Source organism: Amblyraja radiata, chromosome 1 (genome assembly GCF_010909765.2).
Source record: "Amblyraja radiata isolate CabotCenter1 chromosome 1, sAmbRad1.1.pri, whole genome shotgun sequence".
Classification (NCBI taxonomy): domain Eukaryota; kingdom Metazoa; phylum Chordata; class Chondrichthyes; order Rajiformes; family Rajidae; genus Amblyraja; species Amblyraja radiata.
Window position 1 is genome coordinate 45,517,145 of NC_045956.1, and position 26,343 is coordinate 45,543,487.

The following is a 26,343-nucleotide window of genomic DNA, read 5'->3' on the forward strand; positions in this document are numbered from 1 at the left end:
CTGTCTCCCTCTCCTCACCCCTCTCCCTCTCCCACCCATCCCTCTCTCCCCCACCCCCCTTCACTCTCTACCCCACCCCCTTCCCTCTACCCCCACCCCCTTCCCCTACCCCTCTGTCCCTCTTCCACCACTCCCCCTACCCCTCCCTCCCCACTCTTCCACTTCTCTCCCCCCTTCCCCCTCCACTCTCCCTCCCCACTCTTTCCCCTCTCTCCCCCCACCCCTCTCCCCCTCCCTCCCTCCTCCACTCCCTCCCCATCCCCCCCCTCCCCCACATCTCTCTCCCCATCCCCCTCTCACCCCCTACCCCGCTCTCCTTCCCCTCCCAAATCTGTCCCGTTTCCTCCTCCTCCTCTCCCCTCCTCTCCCCTCTTCTCACCCCCCCCCCTCGTGTGATGTCACAATGCCCAATGCTCACAGATGTCCAATCGGAATGGATCCATTTACATATGCCTTTGCACCAGCCCAAGCCCCCCCTCCCCCCTCCACAGCCTGAGTCGAAGCGCGTCATCACGTGTGTGGGAATAGAGAAAGAGGATTGGGGGTGAAAGGGAATGGGGAACAGATGGACTGTCCCTACCCCTCCCCCTTCCCACTATTTCCCCTCTCCCCCTCCCTCCACACTCTTACCCCTCCCTCCCCTACCCCATCCCTCCCCCCCACCTCTCTCCCCCTCTCCATCCCTCTCTCCCCCTCCCCATCACTCTCTCCCCCTCTCCATCTCCCTCTCCTCACCCCTTTCCATCTCCCTCTCCTCACCCCTCTCCTCCTCCTCCCACCCCCATCCCTCTCTCCCCTTCCCTCACTCCCCCACCCCTTCCCTCCCCCAACCCTTTCCCTCTCTCCCCCACCCCCTTCACACACCCCTCTTCCCCTCCCTCCACACTCTTACCCCTCCCTCCCCTACCCATCTCCCTCCTCCCCTCCCTCCCACCCCATCCCTCCCCCACACCTCTCTCCCCCTCCCCATCGCTCTCTCCCCCTCCCCATCCCTCTCTCCCCCTCCCCCATCCCTCTCTCCATCTCCCTCTCCTCACCCCTCTCCCTCTCCTCCCCCAACCCCCTTCCCTCCCCAGCCCTTTCCCTCTCTCGCCCACCCCCTTCCTCATCCCCACTCTTCCCCCTACATCCACACTCTTCCCCCTACCCCCCTCCACTCTTCTCCCTCCCTCACCTACCCCATCTCCCTCCTCCCCTCCCCCACACATCTCTCCCCCTCCCCATCCCTCTCTTCTCCCGTCCCCCACCCCTCTCTCCTCCCCCTCGCCCTCTCCCCCACCCCTCCCCCCACCTCCCTTCCCTCCCCCACCCCCTTCCCTCTCCCCATTCTTCCCCCTCCTTCCACACTCTTCCCCCTTTACCCCCTACCCCATCTGCCTCCTCGCCCCTCCCCCACACATCTCTCCCCTACCCTCTCTCCTCCCCTCCCCCTCTCTCCTCCCCCATCTCCATCTTCACCCCTCTCCCTCTCCTCCCCCTCCTCCTCCCACCCCCACCCCCTTCCCTCTCTACCCCACCCCCTTCCCTCTCTCCCCTTGCCCCCTTCCCCGTCCCTCTTCCACCACTCCCCCTACCTCCCCACTCTTCCACTTCTCTCCCCCTTACCCCACCCCTCTCCCTCCCCCAAACCCTCTCTCCCCCTCCCTTCCTTCTCTCCCCCACCCCTACCCCTCTGTCCCTCTTCCACCACTCCCGTCCCTCTTCCAGCACTCCTGCTACCTCTCTCTCCCTCCCTCCCTCCCTCCCACTTCTCTCCCCCCCCTCCCCCTCCCACTCTCCCACCCCACTCTCCCCCCACCTCTCTCCCCCTCCCATTCCACTTTCCCCCCGCCCCCCTACCACTCCCTCCACACTCTTCCCCATCTCCCTCCTCCTTCACGTCCCTACTCCCCCTCCTCACAGCTCACAAACCCATATGCTTTCTTACCACTTTCAACAAACTATGCACAGATACTCCATAACTCTTTACCCGGTATTTATCACCGAGCCTTAAATGTCCCCATGTGGTGAGCTGACTTTGGACTATAGACTTTAGACTACAGACTTTAGAGATACAACCATCACCCCAGCAATCATACTAGCACTATCCTATACATGAGGGACAATTCACAATTTTTATCAAAGCCAAATCAGCCTACAAACCTGTATGTCTTTGGGAATGTGGGAGGAAACTGGAGCAAGCCCATGGAGTCAGTGAGAACGTATAGACTCCGTACAGACAGCACCTGTAGTAAGGATCAAACCTGGGTTTCTGGCGCTGTAAAGCAGCAGCTCTAACGCCACTGTGCCACCCAACTTCTTGAACCCCTCTCCCTCCCCCACCCCTCTCCCCCCCTCGCTCCCCTCTCTCCCCCACCCCTCTGTCCCACTTCCACCACTCCCTCTACCCCTCTCCCACTCCCTCTCTCCCACTTCCACCACTCCCCACTGCACCTCTCCCCATCCCTCCCCATTCTTCCACTTATCTCCCCCCACCCCCCACCCATCTCCTTCCCCACCCCTCTCTCCCCCCTCCCTTCCCTCCCCACTCTACCCCCTCTCTCCGCTCTCCCCCTCCCTCCACACTCTTCCCCCTCCCTCCACACTCTTCCCCCTCTCTCCCCCCTACCCCTCCCTCCACACTCTTCCCTCTTTCCCTCCTCACTCCCCTCCTTCTCTCCTCTCCCCCGCCCCCACCCTCTTTCCCCCCTACCCCCACCTTCTCTCACCCTCTCCCGCACCCCTCTCCTCCTCCCTTTCCCCCCTCTCCCTCCCCCCCTCCCACCCCAACCCCCACCCCTCTCTCCCCCCCACCTCTGCCTCTTCAACCACTCCCCCTACCCCTCTGCCCCTCTTCCGCACTCTTAACCTCCCCTCTCCCCCACCACTATTTCCCCTCTCTCTCCCTACCCCTCTCCCCCTCCCATCCCACTCTTCCCCGCCCCCTACCACTCACCCCCTCCCTCCACACTCTTCCCCCTCTCTCCCCTTCCCCTTCTCACTCCTCCTTCCCTTCCCTCCTCCCTCTCTCCCCTTCCCCCACCCCTCTCTCCCCCCCCCTCCCTCATCCCCCTCTCATCCTCCCCCCCTTCCCCCCTCCCCCTCTCCCTCTCCTCACCCCCTCCTTCCCTCCCACCCCTCTCCCTCCTCCCCTCCCATCCCCATCTCCCCCCCCACCCCCTTCCCCTCTCTCTTGCACCACTCCCCGCTACCCCTCTGTCCCTCTTCCACCACTCCCTCTACCCCTCCTTTTCTCCCACTTCCACTACTCCCCCCTACACCTCTCCCCTTCCTTCCCATTCTTCCACTTATCTCCCCCCCCACCCACCCATCTCCCTCCCCACCCCTCTCTCTCCCCCCCTCCCTTCCCCACTCTACCCCCTCTCTACGCTCCCCCCTCCCTCCACACTCTTCCCCCTCTCTCCCCCCTACCCCTCTACTCTTCCCCCTTTCCCTCCCTCCCCTCCATCCTCCCATCCCTCTCTCCTCTCTCCCCCTCCCTCTTTCCCCCCTACCCCCACCTTCTCTCACCCCCTCCCGCACCCATCTCTCATCCTCCCTTTCGCCCCTCTCTCCCCTCTCCCTCCTCCCCTCCCACCCCTCTCTCCCCCACCCCTCTCCCCCTACCCATCTCTGCCTCTTCCACCACTCCCCCTACCCCTCTGCCCCTCTTCCGCACTCTTACTCTCCCTCACCACTATTTCCCCTCTCTCCCCCCTACCCATCTCCCCCTCCCATCCCACTCTTCCCCCTCCCTCCACACTCTTCCCCTTCTCCCTCCTCCTTCCCCTCCCTCTCTCCACTTCCCCCACCCTCTCTCCCCCTCCCCTACCCCACTCTCATCATCCCCTTCCCCCCTCTCCATCTCTCTACACCCCTCTCCCTCCTTCCCTCCCCTCCCTCCCCCTCTCTCCCACCCCTCTTCACCCATATCTCCCCCCACCCCTTCCCCTCTCTCTTGCACCACTCCCCACTCCCCGCTACCCCTCTCCCACCTCTCCCCCCTTCCTGCCCTCCCCACTCCCCTCCCCTTCCCATCCCCCTCCCCCGCTCTGCTCTCCCTCCCAAATCTCCCCCATTTCCTCCTCCCCCTCTCCCCTCTTCTCACCCTCCCCTCTCCCCACCCCGTCTCCTCCTCCTCCCCTCCGCTCACCTGTGTGTTTGGGGGGTGGTTAGTGTGAGTGTGATGCCGCTGCTCCACCCTCCCCGCAAACGCGCGTTGGGGAAACAGATCCAACGGGTCTGCACTTGGTCTAGTAACCAATAAATGTATCATACAAAAACAGGAATACAGATTGTTTGGAGCTAGTTTGCATTGATGGCTCTGCTAACTCACTGAAGAGCCAAGCATTTCCAACTAACTCGTATTTTAATTGCAAATCCATTTCCAATTGTACTACAATACACCCTGACTGGAAAGAAACTGGTATTTGTTAGCCTGTTACTGCAAAATATGTATTTGTCTTGCAAGTCTCATCAAAATGGACTAATGAAAAATAACTAAATGGAAACTTTGATGACGCAGATTCAAGGACAGGATTTCCAGCTACTATTTTGTTTGATTTTTATGACGAGACAAAATAAACTAACAGCCTAATGCATTTAGGTCAATGTAAATTTTATACAGCAGTCCAGTGTACTATTAAGGGAAGTTTTTAGTTGACTCTCTTGACTCTTGAGATCAGATTATTTTCTGCATTTTAACCTTGTGAACAGGCTTGTAACCAATTGTATTGAAGTCATAGAGTGACACAATGTGGAAGCAGGTCCTTTGGCCCAACTTGCCCCCATCGGCCAACATGTCCCAGTTACACTAGTCCCACCTGCCCGCGTTTGGTCCATATCCCTTCAAACCTGTCCCATCCATGTACCTGTCTAACTGTTTCTTAAACGTTGGGATAGTCCCTGCCTCAACTACCTCATCTGACTCAACTACCTGAACTGCTACTTTTCTGAATATACATAAATAAACAATAAATAATTTTGCCTTTTACCAAAATATTATCTGATTTTCAAAGCAGACTTCTTACATAATACCTAACATAATTGGAAATATTTAATATTTGGCTGGGAGGCCAGTATCTTGGGCTTTCAGACACATACACTCATTTTGGTTCATAGGGAAGCCGCCAACAGAAATGTATTGTTTAAGGAAAAAGTATTGATGTAATATGAAACTTATGTAATTAATTTTCATCCATCTCCTCAGTTAATTCATGTACATTTCAAATGCCAATCTTTTCAAAAAGACAACTTGATCTGATATTAGCAGCCTCCACAATCTTCCCCTAAAAGGGCAACCAGAATAGTATAAAATACTCCAAATGCAGCATAACCAAATTCATGTAAAGCTGCAACATGACTTCTTGACTCTTATGGTAAATGCCCCATCTGATGAAGAGAAGCATACCATACAACTTCTTTAGCACTGTATTCATGTTGCCACTTTCATGGAGCTATGGACTTGAACCCCAAGATCTCTCTGTACCCTGCTGTTCAGGGTATTGCCATAAACTTTCCCCTTACATTTGAGCTCTCAAAGTACAACGTCTCACATTTGCTTGGATTAAACTCCATCTACCATTTCTCTGTAGCTATTATAATTTTTAAAGTTTAGATTTAAGTTTAATTTTGTCACGTACAGTGAAAAGCTTTTGTTTCTTTGGTATCGCATTACCGTATTTCCCGGCAATGAAGACGCACCTATGTCGAAGACGCACCCCCATTTTGAGTTGCTACATTTTGAAAAAAGGCTGGCGGGACAGGATCCAGGGCTTGGTTTAGTCCAGGGGTTTAGTCCAGATTGCCTGCGTGTCCCGTGACTGGCTGCAGTTCCCAGATCCCTCACGTCCCCAGGACTGGCTGCAGTTCCCAGGTCGCCTGCGAGCCCCAGGACTGGCTGTAGCGCCCAGGTCGCCTGCGAGCCCTGGGTCTACCTGCAGTTCCCAGCTCGCCTACGAGCCCCTGGACTAGCTGCAGTCCCCAGGTCGCCTGTGAGCCCCGGGACTGGCTGCAGTTCCCAAGTCGCCTGCGAGCCTTGGGACTAGCTGCAGTTCTCAGGTCGCCTGCGAGCCCTGGGTCTAGCTGCAGTTCCGCTGTCCGGTCCCGGCGGCTGCTCGCAGCCACCCGAGCTACTGACTGAGTTGCTGGCATGATCCTTGACCCCCTCCATCTCAACGCTCCTGCCCCCCCCCCCCCCCCCGCAATTTTACCCCTGGCGGCCCAGCCGTGCTGACCCGGGCCAGACACCCCACACGCTGTGGAAGGAGCTCTTCCCCCCCCCCCCCCCAGCGGTGCTGTCCTTTTACAGCCGCTGTACTGAGGGATAGCCAAGCCTATCTTTCTTGGCTAAAAATCTAACTTTCGGCCTCCAAGACCAATTTTCGGGCCTTATTTTAGGGTAAGAAATAGCGTCTTCATTGCCGGGAAATACGGAGGTAATACTATATATATCTACATATATATCCCATGTATACTTTGACAAGCCACCAATTTTGGCTTTGTCTGCAAATTTACTTATTAAATCATCACCATTAACTTCCGAGACACACGCACACACTCCTCACACACTATACAGGCAACATCCACTGCCCTATCCTCATTGATCACCTTTGTCACTTATTCAACAAACTCATAGTAAGACATGACCTGCCATGTATAAAACCACGATGTGGTATCAATAAAGTCTCTAATTAGCCCATACTTTTCTAGATGCAAATATATCCTATCCCAAAGAAACCTCTCCAATAGCCTCTCTACCACTGAAGCGAGGTTCACCATCATCATTTCCTGGATTAATTTAAGAATATAGCTGCTCGTTTTACTGTGAGTGGCCATTGAAATTGATAATGGTTTCTATTGACACGAGTGCAATGATACTCGATCAAGCAATGTCATTTACAGCCCTTAATATTTTTTAGCTTGCACAAACAAAAATACATTTCTTGCTATTGAAAATATCTTTATTTAAAAAATTATGCAGGAAAAATAACTTTGTTATTGCAAGCCTGAAGTTCTCTAGTCCCTAAACACCTTTCTCCCCCATTCATTACAATTGTCTTAATAATGCTATCTTCCATAACACAGGGTTGTTTGGAATGGAACTTTCACATTATAGCAGAACTACCTGAGGAAGAATGTTTATTACTGATCCATGCTGCACTAAGCATAAAATATGTGGTTTTGTTGCAAGGTCATTTATTCAGAATTTTGATGTCACAATTAAAGTGACAAATCTCGGTACTCTGAGATGTGAAGCCCGCGAAAACTGCAGATACCAAAAGACCACAAAACAGAAAATGGCAGAATCACTCAGCAATTCAGGCAGGACCTGTTGATATAGAAAATGAATCAACATTTCAGGTCAATGATCTCTCATCAGAGTAATCCTCATACTTGTATTCACTAGGGTTTAGAAAAATGAGAAGAATAAACATACAGATGTGTAACAGAAATGGACAGATTACACATGGTGAGGATATGCCTGATCATGGAGATGTCTAAGCCCAGGGGTCACAGTCTAAGGATAAGTGGTAACCCATTGAAGACTGAGATGAGGAGTTTCCTAGAGAATGGTGAATCTGCATAATTCACTACTGCAGATTTGGCAATTTATGTTAAACCATTAAATATCTTCAAAAAGGAGTTACTGTAGATATTGTTTTTACAATTGGGGGGATTAACCTGTTCACTGCCGGTTTTTTCTCTATTGGCCATAACCCAAGTATACTCGGGGGTAGCACTGAACAGGTTAAGGGAAATGGGGGGAAAAGCTGGAACCAGATACTAAATTTGGACAGTCAACCATGCTTGATGAATCAAATGGCTTTTCCTGCTCCTATTTTCTAAGTCTATTCCTGACAATACACGAATGGCTTGGCAGTGGTGTACTCATGTGATTTGGCTATCAGAGGATATGAATTCTTGCCAATTCATTAATCAGGATTTTGTGTGTTAATATAGAAAATAAAAATGCAAATGGCTTTTTGGCCCATTTCCTTTCACATCACTAATATCCTCCATCACTTGTGTAAATGAGTTCCAGCACCCCGTAGTTTTATAAGTATCTGTCATGCCAAGAGGTGCAAGTAAGCTATTGGAAATGTAACAGGAAAAAGAACAGTAAACTCTTCCCAGTAATTGCTATTAGATGCTACCTTTTCCCCTCCGCAACCTATGAATTATTTTTTCAAAATTAATCGACTATCAAATGATCTTGTACTTGAAGCAGGCAAATCTGATATTTAAAAGTCAGAAAGTCAAAGTTACAAAGCACTTTCACAACCTCAGGATGTTTTTAGCTGCATTACCATTAATCAACTATGTTTTGAAGTGTGGGCATGCTGGTATTTTGCAAGCATGAGTTTGCAATGAATTAAAGTTAAACAATAATCAGGGAATAACTGATATCACAACAAAAAAGATTTCTTTAACTTAAGGAGATTTAAACAGAAGTTTGCTTGTATGAATAATTATAAGTATTTAAATGACATAGTATTTGATACATCAGTTCAGTTCCTTCCACAAGCTTACAGCTTAAAATCCTCTTCAAATCAATTTACAATATATCCATGTTTAAAACAATGAGAAATAGTTTTAAACATCGAACAGTAGCTTTGGAGGGAATTTTGTGTTCATCCTGTACCCTGTTGTGGGTCAGATAGGGACAGACACAAAGAACATCTTGCCTATCAGTTTATTCAAGGCCATAACAGTACACACTGGAAGAGTGTTTCCCAGTACGTACTGTTAAGGCCTTGAAGAAAGTGACTTGTTTGAGAAACTCACCACTGCTCTACGAGATGTTCTTTGTGCCTGTCCCTATCTGAGCCTTAATTAAGAGGCCACCTGGGCCCCATGTGAAGCCAGATACAAGGTACAAGTTAAATCCCTTGTTCTTGGAGCTGCAAAGTGAATAAAATGACTGAATCTTCAAATACCAAACTCCACTGTGCAAGGCAAACAACTTAATTATCTGAGCGCAATTCTCCACAGATTCTATCCAAAATTTTTTAGTGGTAATGTACAGGCTCGTTCTTTACATGGAAGGCCCAATACCACTTTTGTGACCCAATACCTCTGATTTGCTATGGTCAATTCAACAAGAGGCTCACTGATAGTACAAAGCTATGAACTTGCCGTTGATTGACTTGGGCTTGAATGTGTCCAATATCCCAATGGATAATTATTACTTTCCCTTTTATTATAATACATAAAAATGTTTAAAGCAGTGGAAAATGTAACTTCTTGCAACAATGTAGAATGTGAATGTAAATGTAAATAAACTTATAAAGTACCAAAAGCTCTTACCTCTTGTAGTGATGCAGCTGTGACACATGTTCCCTCGCTAAATCCAGGAAAGCTCCTGCTTATTGTACGATTCTGGAACATTTCCAATTTATCACTCGGTACCTTCAACTTAAAATCTATTTCGCAACTATTCACACTGGTGCATCCCATTGATGCCTGTAAATGGCATTCCGGGCACTGCTGTTCTGACAATAAAAGGCCACCAGATCCTTCATGAGAATCTAATGACGTCTGAGCACTCTTTTCCATTCCAGCTTTTTTTAATCTTGGCAAGAATTTACCCGATTCCAGCTCTGATTTTCCATAGTAATGTCCTTCCCGCTCAGCATCTTCTTCCAAAGGCTTTAGATCTGCCTGTGGATCCTCAAATAAATCTGTCTGTGACAGAATAGGTATAGTAACTTCCTCTTTTTCTGATTCAAATTCGGATTCACTTCCTCCGCCTGGTGAAAGTTCAGAGGCAGGTATAGGTCGGAAATGAGTCCGTGGTGAGATTCGAATTGCCCTATACTGTGTTTTGTCAATACTATATATTTTAGGATGGAACGTTTCACTTTCTGAGTCTGAACACAGTATAGATTTGGGTTTAAAGCTTGGACTAAATGTTGCAAGCCTTTCAGGTTCAAATGAACATTCCACATGAAGAACTTGTGAGAAAGGATTGTTCAGGTCAAAGGAGGAAAAAGAATACTCAACACCAGGATCTTGACTCTGATAATTACTGCAATTCCCTAATAAATCTTCATGGAAGATGAAAGAGAACTCAGCATTTAACTTGTCATCTTTTCTAATCTGATCACACTGTGAGAATGAAGCACAAGATCGCCACAATGGTTTATGGCCAGGAGCAACATTACTACCTGGAGTCATGAAGACATCCGTACCTGCGATTGTCACAACATCTGAAGATGCACATTGCAACAAAGTACCTTTTGCAGGATCGGGTGGAACCACTCCCCAGTCGCCACAATTGTCAAATGTTTTCAGTTCTCCATAGACTCCACCAAGAATGAAAGCACTTTCCTTGTCAGTACCAATATCCCATGGTTTGGAGGGCGCAGTGTAATCACCTATATCTATCTCTGCAAGCTCACCAGTGGCAATAGCTTGTGCCTCCAAGTTTTCTTTCTGGCAATCCCATAAGTGATATTCAGACCTCTGTACTGCCTTTTCATGAGGCTCTTGTAGAATGTCTTGTTTTGTTGCCATCTCCAAACAACAGCAATGACAACCATTCACCTCACCAGGAAAGAGATCCTCTTCTGGTCTCTCTACATCTAGTGTTGCTACAGCATTGTTTTCAGCTATGGATGTCCAAATATCTTTTATAACTTCTGAGTCATAGCTTTCCCCACGACTGGCTATCTGATCCTTGAAATTTTCCACAGATGTTTCGTACTCCTTATTTTCTTCTTCTTCCAACTGAATTCCACAAACAGACTCCAACTTAGATTTCTGCTTGAAAGCCACATTTGTTACATTTCGCAAAGCTCCATCCGTTTGTGAATGAGTTTCCTCATGCAACAAATCTAATAGATCTTCATCAAGAAGGCTGGTTGAAATGCCAGGGACCATGCAATCAATCTCATCTGCATTAAATTTAGTGGACTCCTCCATTGGAATACCAAAGGAGGTTTCATTATCTGAACGTGTTTCTTCAGAATGTGACCATGGGCTGCATGTTCGTGTTGAAAGATTTGAGCAGTGGTCATTTTCATCAAAGGCACTATTTTTGGTCCATATAAGCAAACGAGACTGTGCTTTCCCAGGCAAATCTGCCCAGCCTCCCATATCATTATTTTGATTACCCAAGCAAAGCCCATCAAAACAGAATGGCGAAGCAGGGTTATCATATTGCACTTCAAACAGTGAAAAAAAAGTGGAGTTTAAACTTGACCCTTCATTTGCTTCTGAAAAGTGTTCTTCTTGATTGCCAGTACTACTGCTTGCGTCACACACTGTATTATCTACAATAGGAGAAAGGGTAATGGGGGATTCCCCGGCGAAGCTTTCCCCCTCTGCTTCATCAGAGCTAGAGCACTCCCAAAATTGAGCTATATTTGCAAGATCATGCAAGAACAATCCTTCTGCACCAAGAGAAGGTTGTGAATCTGTCCATATTGCACTTTCCCTCGTCAATTGTAGTCCATCTAATACTATACAACAGTCTGCCTCAAAATCAATTTGCTCTGTACTTTTCCGTCGAATCATGCTTAAAATTCGACTCTCTCCTTGCAATGAATTTGAGGCACTAGGATCCAATATGGATTGATGAATGTCTACTTCATAGAAGTGAGTAAATTCTGAAAGATGCATATCATCTAAAATATCACTGTTCTTGGGATTAGAACAGTTTGAGGTCCCAGTGAGGTCATTCGCCTCATCTAATAATGCAGGCATTTCAACAAAGTGACCATCAACGAAAGCACCTGCCGCGAGGTATGTTTGAAAATTATTGTTATTAATACAAAGACCCCGCATCGTCTCTGAAAGCTCTTCCAAAGTCAAAGATTCACTATCATTAGCAGCTACACTATTCCGGTATGCAGTTTCTAGCTTGCTTTTTCTACTCGGAGGGAACCAATATTCTGTAATTGGTTCAGTGTACCACAATGGTTCTTCTTTAAATTCTTGTTCCCTTCCATTTTCATTGCCAAGATTTTTAGCACCACTGTTGCCATTGGTTTTCCTCCTCGTTTCTTTCATAAACTTTTTTCCTTTTTTGCACAGTTGTTTGGTAGGTCCGTTGCTGCTGCTTCCACAGGTGCTTTTATGATCATCTTTGTCGACAGATTTCAATGATAGCCTAACTTGTCCATTTCGCCCCTTTTTGTTCCTTGCAGTTTCTCTCATCTTATGTCTGACTTTGACAGCTTTAGTGGAACCCTTTAACTCATACTGGTTGCCACTTGAGCTTGAGCCTGCTTCACTGGAACCAGAGGACCATGAACGAGGGCGGATCTTGCCTTCTGACCTGTGTCTGATCTTCTTTCCTGTTGTGGGTTTTTCTTCTGGCATGCAGTTGTTGTGCCTATTTTCTTTTTCCTTTTTACTTCTCCTGAATGTGCGATTGTTGGTTATTGTGGAATCCTCATTTATTCGTTCTCTAGTACCTTCACCTTCACTGTTGCATTCTTTTGGAGAGGATGTATCAGTGCTTGTTTGTGGAGCAGCAGATGAAGAAGAAGAACCAGAAAATGAACTTGCTTTGGTCTTATTCCACACGGTCATGATTTCTTGCAGACAGATTGGCTTTTCAGAAAGAGGTGGAAATGCTTCATAATACCTAAAGCAAAAAATATATCTATATTAAAATCTAGTTCACATTTGATTTATTGGCAAAATTGTTAAATGTCAATTATCATCAAATCTATTACTTTAAATTCATCAGATTAGTTATATTTAAAAAAAAGAGTAACTTTAGCTGGAATACTGATGCAAGCAACTAATTCTAACAGATCTATACAATGCAAGCATATTTTACTTTACATAGTTAAGACCATTATACGGTTAGTTCCCCCCCCCCCCCCCCCCCCCCCCATTGCTTTAGCATTGTCATCATAAGGAAAGCCAAAGTATGTTTCAACATGCCAAATATTTCAAATACATTTCAAATATTTTACATGCAGTGCAATATTTTAAGTACATACATACATTTCTACCTGATCCTTGGCGGAAGGTGATCCTATAATTTCAGGAGATTGAGATCCTTCTGCTTTCTTACTACTTTGCTTCTCTTCTGTATTTTGGGAAGACAGAAGTAAATCCAAGTCAGTTTCATGAATATAATCTTTACTTTCTTTATTATTTTTGCTACTTCGAATGAATAAAGATAGATGAAAACTTAGAGAACAAACTTAGAAAACATACTTAGAGAACAAACTGGGTAAAATAGTGTTGAGTTTGGTTTGGTGGATAAATTTCAGGATTTTAGACAGTTGTTAATATTTATTACCTGTGGTAAATTACCATCAACGAGGGATTGCATGAGTTCACAAAAGGTTGTGGGTTACTGAAATAAGTAGTGTGCTTAGTTGTGAGCAAGAGTAAAGGAACCTATCAATGGACTGGCTAGGTTGAGCTATTTTATTTAGAACATAGTAAGCTATGGAGAGATTTACTCAAGGTGTATAAAATTAAGTGGTCAGTGTAAACATGAAGGAGCTATTTGCTTTAAAAGTTACATCAAAAGGGGCAAAGATTTAAAGTAAGGAATCATGATTTTTATCAGGACACAGGAGTCCGGAATTCACTATCCAAACAGTAATGAAGACAGAACTCCTCAAATATTTGAAATGAAATGCTGTAGGTGAGAACTGGGCTATGAGAATAACCCGATTTCTGGTTAGCATGATTTTTGGTTTGCATGGATGTGATTCAGTGAATAGCTGCCGGTAGCAAGAGGTCTATGCAGACAAGTGTGAAATGAAATACTTAGGTAGGGCAAGTAAAGGACTACACAATCAATGATTGACTAATGAAGGTAGTAGAACAGAGTATCTTGGGGTGCATATCCCCAGATTTCTTCAGGACCAATCATGGAATCATACAGCAGGGAAACAGGTCCTATGGCTTAACTCATCCATGAAAAACAAGTTGCCTCATCTAAGTTAGTCACATTTGCTGGTGTTGGGCCCATATCCTTACAAACATTTCCAATCCATGTACCTATTCAAGTGTCTTTTGAATGCTGTAATAGTACCTGCTTCAATGACCACCTCCGACAGATTGTTCCATGTACTCACCATTCTCTAAGTGATTATGTTGCTCTTCAGGTTTCTACTAAATCTTGTCCTTCGCACTTTAAATCTAAGTCCTCTGGTTTGTGACTGCCCTACCCTGGGTAAAAGACAGGTGCATTCTCCCTAACTATTGCCCTCATGATTTTATAAACCTCTATCAGAACACCACTCAGTCTCCTGCGCTCCAAGGGATAAAATCCTTGCTGCCCATCTGCTCCCAAAAGTTCATGCCCTCAAATCCTAGCAACATCCTTGTAAATCTTCACCACGCTCTTTTCCTCTTAATTACATGCTTCATATCGCAGGGTGACCAAAACTGAACACAGTACTCGAAATGTGGCCTCACCGATGTATTGTACTACTGTAACATAGCACAACTTCTATACTCAATAATACACAAAATGCTGGCTAACTCAGTAGATCAGGCAGAATCTAGAGAACATGGATAGGTTACATTTCAGATCAGGACACTTCTCAGGCTCAGTTTGTGTTCTTTGTAATCAGCTTTTTCAAGTAAATCTTCAGTTCCTTGTTTCTACACTTCTATACTCTGAACTATGAATGCCAATGTACTGAAAGTCCTCTTTACCACCACCTGTGATGGCACTTTCAGGGAACCAACTACCTGTATTTATAGATCCTTCCACTCTGCAACACTCTCCAGGGCCCTAACATTCAGTGAAGGTGTTTCCTTGTTTGACTTCCCAAAAAGCAACACCTCGTACTTATCTGTATTAAACTCCATTAGCCATTCCTCAGCCCACTTGCCCAGCTGATCAAAAGCCCGCTTTAATTTTTGATAACCATCTTTCCTATCTGTGATACAACCTACTTTGGTGTCATTTGCAAACTTACTAATGATGCCTTGCACATTCTCATCCAAATCGTTGATATAAACACTAACAGCAATGGGCCAACACCAATCCCTGACGCAACCACTCATCACAAGTTCTCCAACCGACATTTTTTTCTCCACAGTAGAACAGAGGAGAAATACTCATCGAGGACCTCACCCATATCCTGTGGCTCCACACATAGATGACTATTTTTGGTTTCTGAGGTGCCACATACTATCTCTAGTTACCCTCTTTCCCTAATGTATTTATGAAATCTCTTTGGATTCCCCTTATTTTATTCTACCAGAGGTGTCCCAGTTCCCTTTAAACTCTCTTGATTTCCTTCTTAGCATACTCCACAGTCCTCAAACCTCCTCCAGGGTTACACTTGATCCCAGCTGCATATACTGGCCTATGCCTCTTCCTTTTTTGCTTCCCAATTTTACCGAAATGCAGCCAATCCCTCCGCTTCCAACAGCAAACGATGCAAGGTATTTATCAATTACACAGGCAGGTTAACAATATTTAGATAAACCGAATGACATCTGTTTACACGCTGATTCTATCAATTACTTGTCTTAAGTATTTGTTTTAATATGTTTTAAAATACATGCCTTTTCTGCAGAGATATTGGTTAATACTCCTAAAACACAACAAAGAACATGCTTCTGAATCAAAGTTTTATCTTTATTATTCCCGAGGCAACATTTTTCAGTTCAGTCATGCACAGCATTAAATATGACTGGTCTGTTTGGTTTAGCTGACTAAGTGGTAGAATACGCACTCTTAAAACTTCGTAGGCTCCACTGAAATCAAGCAGAATTAACAATTCCATAGATCATGATCCTGGTTTCTCATCAAATTGAATGATGATAATGCTGTGGCCTAAAAATCCATCAGGCGAGAATGAAGTGCTCTGAGAAGGAGACAGAGGTGCAGCGCACAGACCTTGAACCTGTGAGGCACAGGAGGAGCCCGGCCAGGACTCACCCCACAGAGCCCAGTTCCTCTACGCACTAGAGTCTCCCAACCCCGGCCAAGTAGTTATTAAGATGGCTGATCCGTGGGCAGTTGCTGCTGGGACGCAAATCGGGGCCTGATCAACCCCGGCTGGGTCGCCTGGACGAGGGTGTCTGATGATGTGAGACCCGAAACACCCGATGACCCCAGGTCACATCACTGAGGATGCGCCCAGCGCATCTAGAAGATGTATATTTTCACACTAGTGTCCCAACCTAACAATGTTCTGTGCTGCAAATAAGGATTAATTAGTTTCTTTTTTTAAAGCTGTCCACGGAGAATCAGCAGTTCAACACAATTTAACAATGAAGATTCATTGTTTGACATATGACATGGCTTGTATCTGAGTGTTTATTGATAACTAAATTAACATTTCAGGGTCAGCTAAACAGATTGATGATAAAACTTCCTTTTTTGGTAAATTATATTAACATTTAAATGTAACTAATATGGAAACAACCTCAAATGTTAGTTTTGTAATGAACTTTAATGGCATTCTGGGATTCTACCTGAAGCAGATTTATCATATGAAATGGTAGGTACACAAAAATGCTTGAGAAACTCAGCCAGTGCAGCAGCATCTATGGAGCGAAGGAAATAGGTGACGTTTCGGGCCGAAACCCTATCATATGAAATGTTGGGTTCAGATATTTATTGTCTACCTTTCTGAAAGTTTACCAATAACTACGACAGTGAATAATTAAAATACATACCAATATGGTTGCACTAAACTTGGAGAAAAAACATACCTTTTTGCTTATTTTGCAGTTCTTTCAATTTGGAGCAAAGTTCCTCAACTAAGGTCTCAATGCCAGAATTCTAAGAGAAGAAGAAAATAAAATGAAGTGCTTGTGTTTGTTTGAAATCATTCTAACGCATTACATCAGCTAACATGTACGAAGGAACAGCTGACTGAACTTAACAAACATAGTCAGACGCAATACCTTTTTCTTTGTAAAAGGAATGAGATCAAACAAATATTTTTTAGATTGAAAACAGTGTCCACACATGATCAAATGTAATATACATTTCAAATATGACCGTGTACCTAACAATCAAAGTACTGATTCCGTAACTATAGAATATCTACTGCAATTGTAAAATTCTTTCATTTTCCATTTCCATAAATAAACACAGGAACAAATAATGAGGGAATTCACAACAAAAAAAAGCAGATCTGCTGGGGGAATTTGGAGGATCAGGCAGTATCGGAGGAGAAAAATGGACAGTCATTGTTTCAGGTCAACACCCTTCATCTGCCGAGTTCCTCTTTTTAGTCTGAAAAAATAAGGAGATCAGGTATTGCTGAAATGAAACAACACCCAATTAATTTGACTCTACACTCGAGAAAGCACACTGCTCAAGGAAAATAAAACAGCAATTTCCGTCTCAGTGAACACCTCTAACTAGAAATAATTAAATTAAATTAAATTAAAAGAATAACAGATTGCATAATAAAACAGATTACATAATAATGAAGGCACCAAGCTAAATTGGCAGATTAACTCAAAGTTATATGGTCAAAGTAACTAGTGGTACAGCAAAATGGGCAATGCCATCACTCTTAATTGAAAAACCAATACATAATCCTTAGTTAATGTATGCCAATTTCTTGACACTGACTGCAATTTATTTATATATTTATTTATTTTTAAAGCGGACTCCCTGCTGAAAACTACCTATTGGATCAGCAAAACAATATTGTCAAATCAGATGCAGAAGGTGAGGCTTCCATTTCTTACCCCAGGCCTTGAACACAAAACTAGGCTTATAATGTGACAGCAATATCGACAGCCACGTTGTCAGAGGAAAAACCCTTGATATGTTAAACCAAACGCCAAATTTGACCATTCTGGACCATTCTAGTGCATGTTTATAAACAGAGTTCACACATGACCTGCATTTCCAAATTCAAATTTCATCATCCACCTTCTTGATGCTGTTTGTGGAAACTTATATAACTTGCATTAATATGATTTTATTAACATTGAACAACAACCACAAGTCAAATATTCATTGTGAGATATTCTAGAGTCATGATAAAGTACTGTAGAAACTTTCTTGGATTTACTATATCCCAGACAAACAGTACAAGCAGACGCTTCAATTTTATTAGTAACAGCTTTACCCAATGCATAAGCATTCATTCAGATTAAGCATCCAGAATCTTTTGATGTTTGTAAAATAAATGATTTTTTTTTCCTATCTTCATATGTTCATGCTTTTTTATTTGGATACATGCCATTATGTTTTGTAAGACGCAACGAGTTCGCGTGCAGGAAGAAAATCTGAGTAAGTGGCTTAACCATCCAGCACGAGCTGAACCTTCTATGTTGCACTATGTCACAGCACACAGCACCACAGGATTATCCTCAGACTTGTCATGAACAGGTTGATGGCAGACAAGTTTTACCCGGCATTTGTTTCTATTTTGGAATAGGAATCATTCTCTGGCTTGCTGCTTTGTTTCACATATTGTCTGGATGAAGCCTACCATTGTATGCTAATAAGCCTGAAAATCCAACCTGAGACAACAAGACCCAACCAATATTTTTAAGGTTTCAATTGTTGAATCTATTGTTTGTTTTGAAGGACGCAAACAGGCCCATTTGGCTCGCTGTGGAAATCAGCAAACATTTTGGAAAGAAAGGGCAGCACAGAGGCATAGCTGATAGAACTGCTGCCTCAGAGATCTGGGTTCAAACCTGTCCGCTGGCTGGGTGGAGTTTGCACTTACTCTGCGACTGGGTGGGTTTCTCCAGAGTGCTCCAGTTTCCTCCCACACCCCAAAGACGTGAGGCTTTGCAGGTTCATTGGTCTCTGTAAATTGCCCCTAATGTGTAGGGAGTAGATGAGAAATGGAGATAATATAGAACTAATGCTATTGGGTGATCGATGATCATCGTGGAATCGGTGGGCCGAAAGGCTGGTTTCCATGCTGCATCTCTGAACTAAATCTCTAAACTAAATCATGTGTTGCATTTGGGTCACGTCAGTACTTTACTCAAGTTAGGATGATTAGCTTAATATTACCATCACATACCGTCATTTTATGGGAATGTTGCCAGGACTAGAGGATCTGAGCTATAGGGAGAGGTTGAGTAGTCTGGGACTATTCCTTGGAGCGCAGGAGGATGAGGGATGATCTTATAGAGGTGTATAAAATCATGAGGAATAGATCGGGTTGATGCACAGAGTCTCTTGTCCAGAATAGGGGAATCGAAGACAAGAGGACATAGGTTTAAGGTGAAGGTGAAAAGATTTAATATGGATCTGAGGGGTAACTTTTTCACACAAAGGGTGGTGGGTGCATGGAACAAGCTGCCACAGGAGTTGAGGCAGGAACTATCCCCACATTTAAGAGAAACAGTTAGACAGGTCCGTGTATAGGACAGGTTTGGAGGGATATGGACCAAACACGGGCAGGTGGGATTAGCGTAGCTGGGATATGTTGGCCGGTGTGGGCAAGTTGGGCCGTAGGGTCTGTTTCCACACTGTATCACTCTATGACTCTATGAAGTGTCCATTGCTCCTGATCAAAAATACCTGATATTTCTATCCTCATGCTATTGATCTATACGCTTGAGATTGTTATGCTCACACCAATGGATAGGTGGAGTCAAGAATGAAAAATATAAGTGTTTCGGTTTGGGTTTAGTTGAGATTTACTGTGGCCTGGTTGGATGTTACACCAGAACTGACTACAACTAAGGAATCCAGAGAATTGAAAGAAATTCATGGACATATAGGGGGGCCTTTAACATTTGACCAATGTCTCTTTAAATCAAATAATTGAAAAACAACAACAAAAAACTTTTATTCCAAGATGTGATTAATTCTGCTCATTAGTCAGATAAGAAACAGCATTACACTTAAAAACAAGTCCAGCAATGTTGTGCAGTGAATTACATCTGAAGTTAAAGTTAATTTTATATAACTTCAATAACTGAAGATGTGTGTAAACTTTCACATCACATTCCTAAAAGGAAAAAAAGTGTGAATTATAAACATATAAAGCAGTTTATAAAGCATAAACATATATAGCACAGAGTGGCACCTATAAAACCTTAATTGGCTGACTAACATTGAAGTCTCATATAGGCCCAAACACAAAACAATGGGCAAAGAGAAATTAACGAAAATAAATACATCAAAGATATTCAGCATTTCAAACATTCACAGGACAGGAAAATAAATAATGGTGTTAACAGCCTCCTTCAAACCAATAACAAGATTAAACAAAATTACATATAACATGCCATTTTCTTGTAAAGTTATTAAGATATCAAAAGTTTTCAGCGAGCCATATTATTTAAAATAAAAAAAGAAGTGTGTTGTTCTAAAGGCAACAGATTACAATTTAAGCTACATAAGGTTACAAAACTAGGAAAACTGGCTTAAAATTGTAACATGCAGTCAAACATTCACATATTGCTCTATTGAATTTCTTAGGTACCGAGCCACACAGAATTAAATCAATGTCATCTCTAGTGTTGCATACTTGCTTAAAGATGAATTAAATTGACGGATAATTACCAATGCGTTTAAGCAAAACGAAAAAGAGGAGAAAGAAATTCTTAATTTACCATCATCCTTTAGCAGGTAAAAGTTTGACGGTTCTATACACTGTATTTCCTCTTACATCATTTTCATCAGCTGACAAGCTGCGTACTGAGTCACAGCAATTCAGTGCAGCCAGTTGTGCCAAAAATAGACCACAGTACAGAATGCCAAACCAATAGTTATTCCATTTTCTAATAGCAACCGGTTTAACTTGTACTCCTTAATAGGTTGTTAAAACACTTAGTTTTCTGCAAATGCTGTTGTGTTGATCTGTTGACATGTTAACTATAAAAGTTGAAAAGTCCTAACTTATTAGTTTAGCTATTTTTTCCCCTTTCACTATACCTCCCCCCTTCACAGAGTAAGATCTGTATTACTGGCAAATCACTGGCCTCAAACTTCAAATAGAGCATACTTTCTGCTCCATATTTCTGCTATAATAGCATGCGGTTCAAGGTTTCAGCTCATGCATTTGATTTGTTGTTCCTTTAAGCAGCAGGAGCTTTTATCTGTTTATGTACCAGATCTAGGCTCCTCTCCTGGATATTATTCAAGTTACTTTTATTCAAGTTTTATGTTTTCCAGGAATATCTACATTTTACAAACACCAAATTCAAAAATTAGCTAGCCTATAAACTATGACAGAAGCCATACAAAACCAGAAAGTGGTGAGATCGTGCTAGAAGTACTCATTGTAGAATCCATCAGATATCTCACTCCAATCAGAAGTTTAGAATAGAACTTGGTTTTCAAAGCCGAATAAATGCCTTCAATCTAAAATATAGTACCATAGTTACCATGAGCAATACTAAGGGCTATCTATTAATTATAATTAAATGTCCCATACATGCAATTTATTCATTGCAGACATTAATCTATTTTTTGTTTATAATGAAAACCTCACGATAGAATTTTATAACCCACTCTTCAGGGGGTCAAATTTTGCCTATTTCCATCATTTTTTGTTTCTCCCAAGAACTCGTTATTGACCAAAGGACTGCAAGGTGAATTCTGGAGAAGCCACCCCAATTTCCATAATTTCAATGAATTATCTGAGCAAACTGTAATATAAATAAATCATGGTGGGCAATCAAGAAATCTTCGCAGAAATTCATCAAAAGTCAATGTAAACCATTTCTTAATTTAACATTTTATACTTTTTATATGTGTTATGTGGAGAAGGCAGGAGAATGGGGTTAGAAGGAAGAGATAGATCAGCCATGATTGAATGACAGAGTAGACTTGATGGGCCAAATGGCCTAATTCTTCTCCTATCACTTACATCCTGTGGATTACTTTTTAATTTCTATGGAAATATGCAACCAACTGGTTTTAAGCCTCCAGTCATGCCTCCTATTTTTTTTATCTTCAGCATTTCTAATGGCCACAGCCCTTTGCCAAATAATATTCAGCTACTGACAAGTTTTCAGGATAAATTACCCTGCATTGTTTTAGGAGATGTTGCTGTTTCATCTCCCCTGAAGCATTCTGCGTTTGTTCAATATACAATAATCTATTTGTTGCCACACATCCTCTGGAGGGGCGGGTGGGATGAGGAGCCAAATGACTATTGCTACAGCTCTTTAGTCTGCTTCCTGTAAATCTCTCCTGAAAAAGACAATTGTGTCCAGTTTTCTGAAACTGAAGAAAGATCCTGACCCAAAACGTTGGCGAATCTGAAGAAGGGTCCCCCACCTGAAACATCGACCCTCCTTTCCCTCTCCAGATGCTGCCTAACCCGCTGAGTTCCTCCAGCACTTTTGTGCATTTTGCTCAAAATTCCAACTTCTACAGTCTTGTCTCTTTAGTTCCTCTTCCGGCTTTTACCATGATTCCTAGCTCTGCTCATCTGTTCTCAGCCAGCAAGCAATTTCCTATGAAATGTCCCATACAACCTCTGCTGGCTTGCCGTACAGACCAGTCTGAGATATGCTGTGTGCCAACTTATCAACTCTTCCACCATCTGTGGGCAAAACATCCAACCAAATATACACTTTAATTGGATTAGGAAAGGCGTTGAAACATCAGAAACAAACATGAAATTTGATTATTTTTATTACTTAATATCACCATATCATTACTGTGCCATTAATTGTTATCACCATATCATTACTATGCCATTAAAACTTCCACACCCAATATGATCCCTCTGCCATTAGCTTCTTATATTGTTTGAACAAAGCTCAAAGTAAGTTCAAGAAATAGGACTTCTTTCCTGACATATTGCAAAAGCCTGAATTCAACAATTGCAGGTAAATAGCCATTCTAGTTTGTGTTGGAACGGCAGTTCTGGTGAAAGGTTTTTGATATGCAGCTTTTAACACACTGTTTCTCCATCCACAGATAGTACCCGATCTGCTGCATATTTCACCCCTTTATTTCAGATTTCCAGCAACAGATCCAATTTTCATTGTTGAATGTATTATCCTCCACTTTGGCTGCATTCATTTATTTCTATTTATTCTCCTCCACAGGTCAATTTTGATAAACAAGCATTCACCTTAGAAAGCCCCAACAGTGTTTGTGTCACCTCGATTATTTTTATCTCCATACTATTACAAATAATCTTTGTCTCCATGCCCCTTCCTCTACAACCTAAGAACACGTATTTACTCATTTTTCCAAGTTCTGTTAAACAGTCATTGACCTGAAATTTAACTGTATTTTTCTCTCTCTACAGATGTTGGGTATCTCCCATATTTTCTATTTTAATTTATGGTTGTTTTTTGGATTAGAATGTCACACATGTAGCAACAATCCCCCTAAGAAAATGAATAATTTCAAGCAGCAGAGGCTTCCAAATAATGACCTTAATTTCCACCTCTTTCTCTCATTAAAAACATTGTATTCAACCAAAAATTAGGTCATGACATTGTTATTCATCTTGAAAACAAATAAAATAACTCTTTAAAACTAGATAACAAGTTGGAAAATATATCTGAAATTATATATTTTTAAAAACTCATACAATTTAAAGAATCTACACCACTAACAACAGTTCCCAACACTTCACCTACGCCCTAATATAAATACTAAGAATGCTACTTGCTTCTTCAAATACCATATTCTGCTAACTGTTAAAAATTGCAGTCACCTGTGAAATATAAGTGATATGAATTGTATTTTGCTATTCCCAGCAATTACTGAAGGAACACATTAGAAAACCCAACCCAAGCCCATGATTTAGTCATAGTCATACATCGTGGAAACAGACCCTTCAGTCCAACTTGCCCACACCAACCAACGTGTCCCATCCACACTAGTCCCACCTACCTGCGTTTGGCCCGTTTCTTTCTAAACCTGTCCTATCCATGTACCTGTCTAATTGTTTCTTAAGCGTTGTGATATTCCCTGCCTCAAATGCCTCCTCTGGCAGCTTGTTCCATACACCCACCACCCTTTGTGTGAAAAAGGTTACCCCTCAGGTTCCTATTAAATCTTTCCCCCTTCACCTTAAACCTATGTTCTCTTTTTCTCAATTCCCCTACTCAGGGCAAGACATTCTGTGCATCCACCCGATCTATTCCTCTCATGATGTTATACAACTCGATAAGATCACCCCTCATAATTTTGCACTCCAAGGATTAGAGTCCCCCCCCCCCCCCCCCAGTCCTGGCAACATCCTTGTAAATCTTTTCATTCCTCTTTCCAACTCGATTTACTGCTTACGCAAAATTATTAAAGTGATATTGCCTTTAACATAAGGATCTTCATTAAAGGAAATTGATTAAAAAACAGAGAGAAAAAGAATGTCCAAAGGCAGGTAAAATAAGGACTTTCAGTAGGCTTTTAAAAGAAGATGGCCACAGATAGATGAAAGGTGTATCAGGTGGAAAGATGAGTAGTTTACACAGGTGAATGACAAGAAATTTACAAAAGTCCAGATGCAGAAATAATTGGCAAGGTTCAAAAATTTTTCAAAGACACAGCGTGTGAGGCCCTAGAAATCTATGAACCTTGGTTCTGGGTTGAACATGACAAAATGTCCCTGCCGCAGCTTGCACTTTTTGTAATGGTAGACATCAAACAACCTCAATGGTTTAACTATGTGCACATGGATTTGTGGGGGGGGGGGGGAAATACATTTCTTCTTTTAGGATAAGTAGAAATACAATGATTCAGTCTGGTGCGGGGAACCAAGATTTTAAAGTGGTTCAGGAGCTAAACAGGTATATAAATAATATTTACACAGAACAAATATTAACATCAGAACAAATATTAGCATCAGCATTTAAAAATATCTGAGCTACGAAGCACAACCAAAATTCCTTGCATTTTTTAATGGAAAATAAATATTCAGAACAATTTCAAAAAACGGACGGATGTCCATTTTCAATTGGTATGTAATTCAGTAGTCAGTGTCTTTTAGAATAAGTGTGGAATGGAAATAAAACCTCCATTAGGGTTATTGAAGAGAAGGAATGAGAATATTGAAAGTTGTTGCATTAGCAATTGCCATTGATATCTTTGGAGCTGAAAATAATGAGTTGCATGATTCTCTGCAATGTTAGTTACAATTAAAGGGAAGATTGGTTTCAAAATGGCATTTATAATTCCCACTTCTCAGTAACTTGAAAATTATGGTTAGATTCTTTTCAATGCTGAAGTTGTTAATTTTACCTGTGGAGGCCTTGATATACAGTCACTGTTCAAAAAACCCAAAAGCAGACAAGCAGGGAGTGGGCTGTAGCAGAAATATCCTTTACAGGATGGCAACCATCTCAAGTCAAGTTTATTGTCACATGTACAAGCATGATGAAGTATAATACAATGAAAATCTTGCTCACACAGCAGGATCACAGGCTTATATACTTAAAATAAATTTGCCACGATCGTAAAAAGAAAAAGTCCGCAAAAGCAAGACATTAGTCCAAAACAAAATAAGAAAGACAAGCCACTGGTGGTGCAAGAGGTGGTTTGTAGTGTTCCATTGCCAAGGTGGGATTAGGATTGTGCAGGTCAGTTCATAGACCTTTGGGAAAGTGTTCAAGGTGAAGAGATATGATATTTTAGGTGAGCTCAAGAATGATATAAAACAATCTATATTGAGGGAAAGGAACAGGAGGCCTAAATAAGAGAATTACCTTCAGACAGTATAGACAATTTAAAGTGAACTCTATTGTATGCTCTAGATTTTTAATATATATTTACACCCCAAATAGAAGCCATTGCTCTAGAATTGGCATTCACTTTAAATAAAATATTGTAACAACACCCTTTAGAAATGAAACCAGAAAACACTGGAAACATTCAACAGTTGTGTGTAGCACCTGTAGAAAGGAAAATAATGTTAATGTTTCAAGTCAAAGACCTATCACCATGATTGGGGAAAATATAAGAAAGGTAGTTTTAAGTGACTCTGGGCTTCCTATTGCCTACCACTTTATGTCCACTTTCCACTCATATTCCAATATCTCTGTGATTTGTGCACTGTTGCGAGTCCTAACACAAGCTCAAGGAACAACACCTCATTTTACATTTAGGCACCTTGCAGTCTTTTGGACTCAACATCAAATTCCCCATATCCAGCGAACTCCGTTAGAAACGGTAGAAACAACACGTGCTTTTTTTGTCTATCTTATCATTCTTTAATTGCCTGCATTAATTTATTCAACTGTATGATTCCTGGAATACATCACCAGAACAACCTTGGCCTCAACTTATTATAGATAAGTTCTCTCTATCCTTCCAAACTCACAATACAATACAGTTTTATTCGTCACATTGCACATAAAGTGCAAGTGAAGTGAATTTGCCAGCAGCGGTACAATGAGAAAGAACACACAATACACAATAAAAATTTAACACAAACATGTCATTTTCTGTTCATCATCAAACTTTTTAAAATCTCTTTTTACTAGCACTAATGATGGGCCTTTGACTTGAGGCATTAA

The 26,343-nt window shown here is 42.7% G+C and overlaps 1 protein-coding gene across 4 annotated transcripts in view; it reads right to left on the reverse strand.

Moving 5' to 3' along the window:
- Nucleotides 1-26,343, reverse strand: part of kiaa0232 (KIAA0232 ortholog) — a 114,256-nt gene that overhangs the window by 17,143 nt on the left and 70,770 nt on the right. For all 4 annotated transcript variants that reach the window (XM_033020910.1, XM_033020899.1, XM_033020920.1 and 1 more), the window contains exons 4-6: nucleotides 16,636-16,705; nucleotides 12,943-13,027; nucleotides 9,289-12,574 (exon numbers count right to left, since the gene is read on the reverse strand). In XM_033020910.1, coding sequence (XP_032876801.1) covers nucleotides 9,289-12,574; nucleotides 12,943-13,027; nucleotides 16,636-16,705 — 3,441 coding nt within the window. The remainder of the gene's footprint in view (nucleotides 1-9,288; nucleotides 12,575-12,942; nucleotides 13,028-16,635; nucleotides 16,706-26,343) is intronic.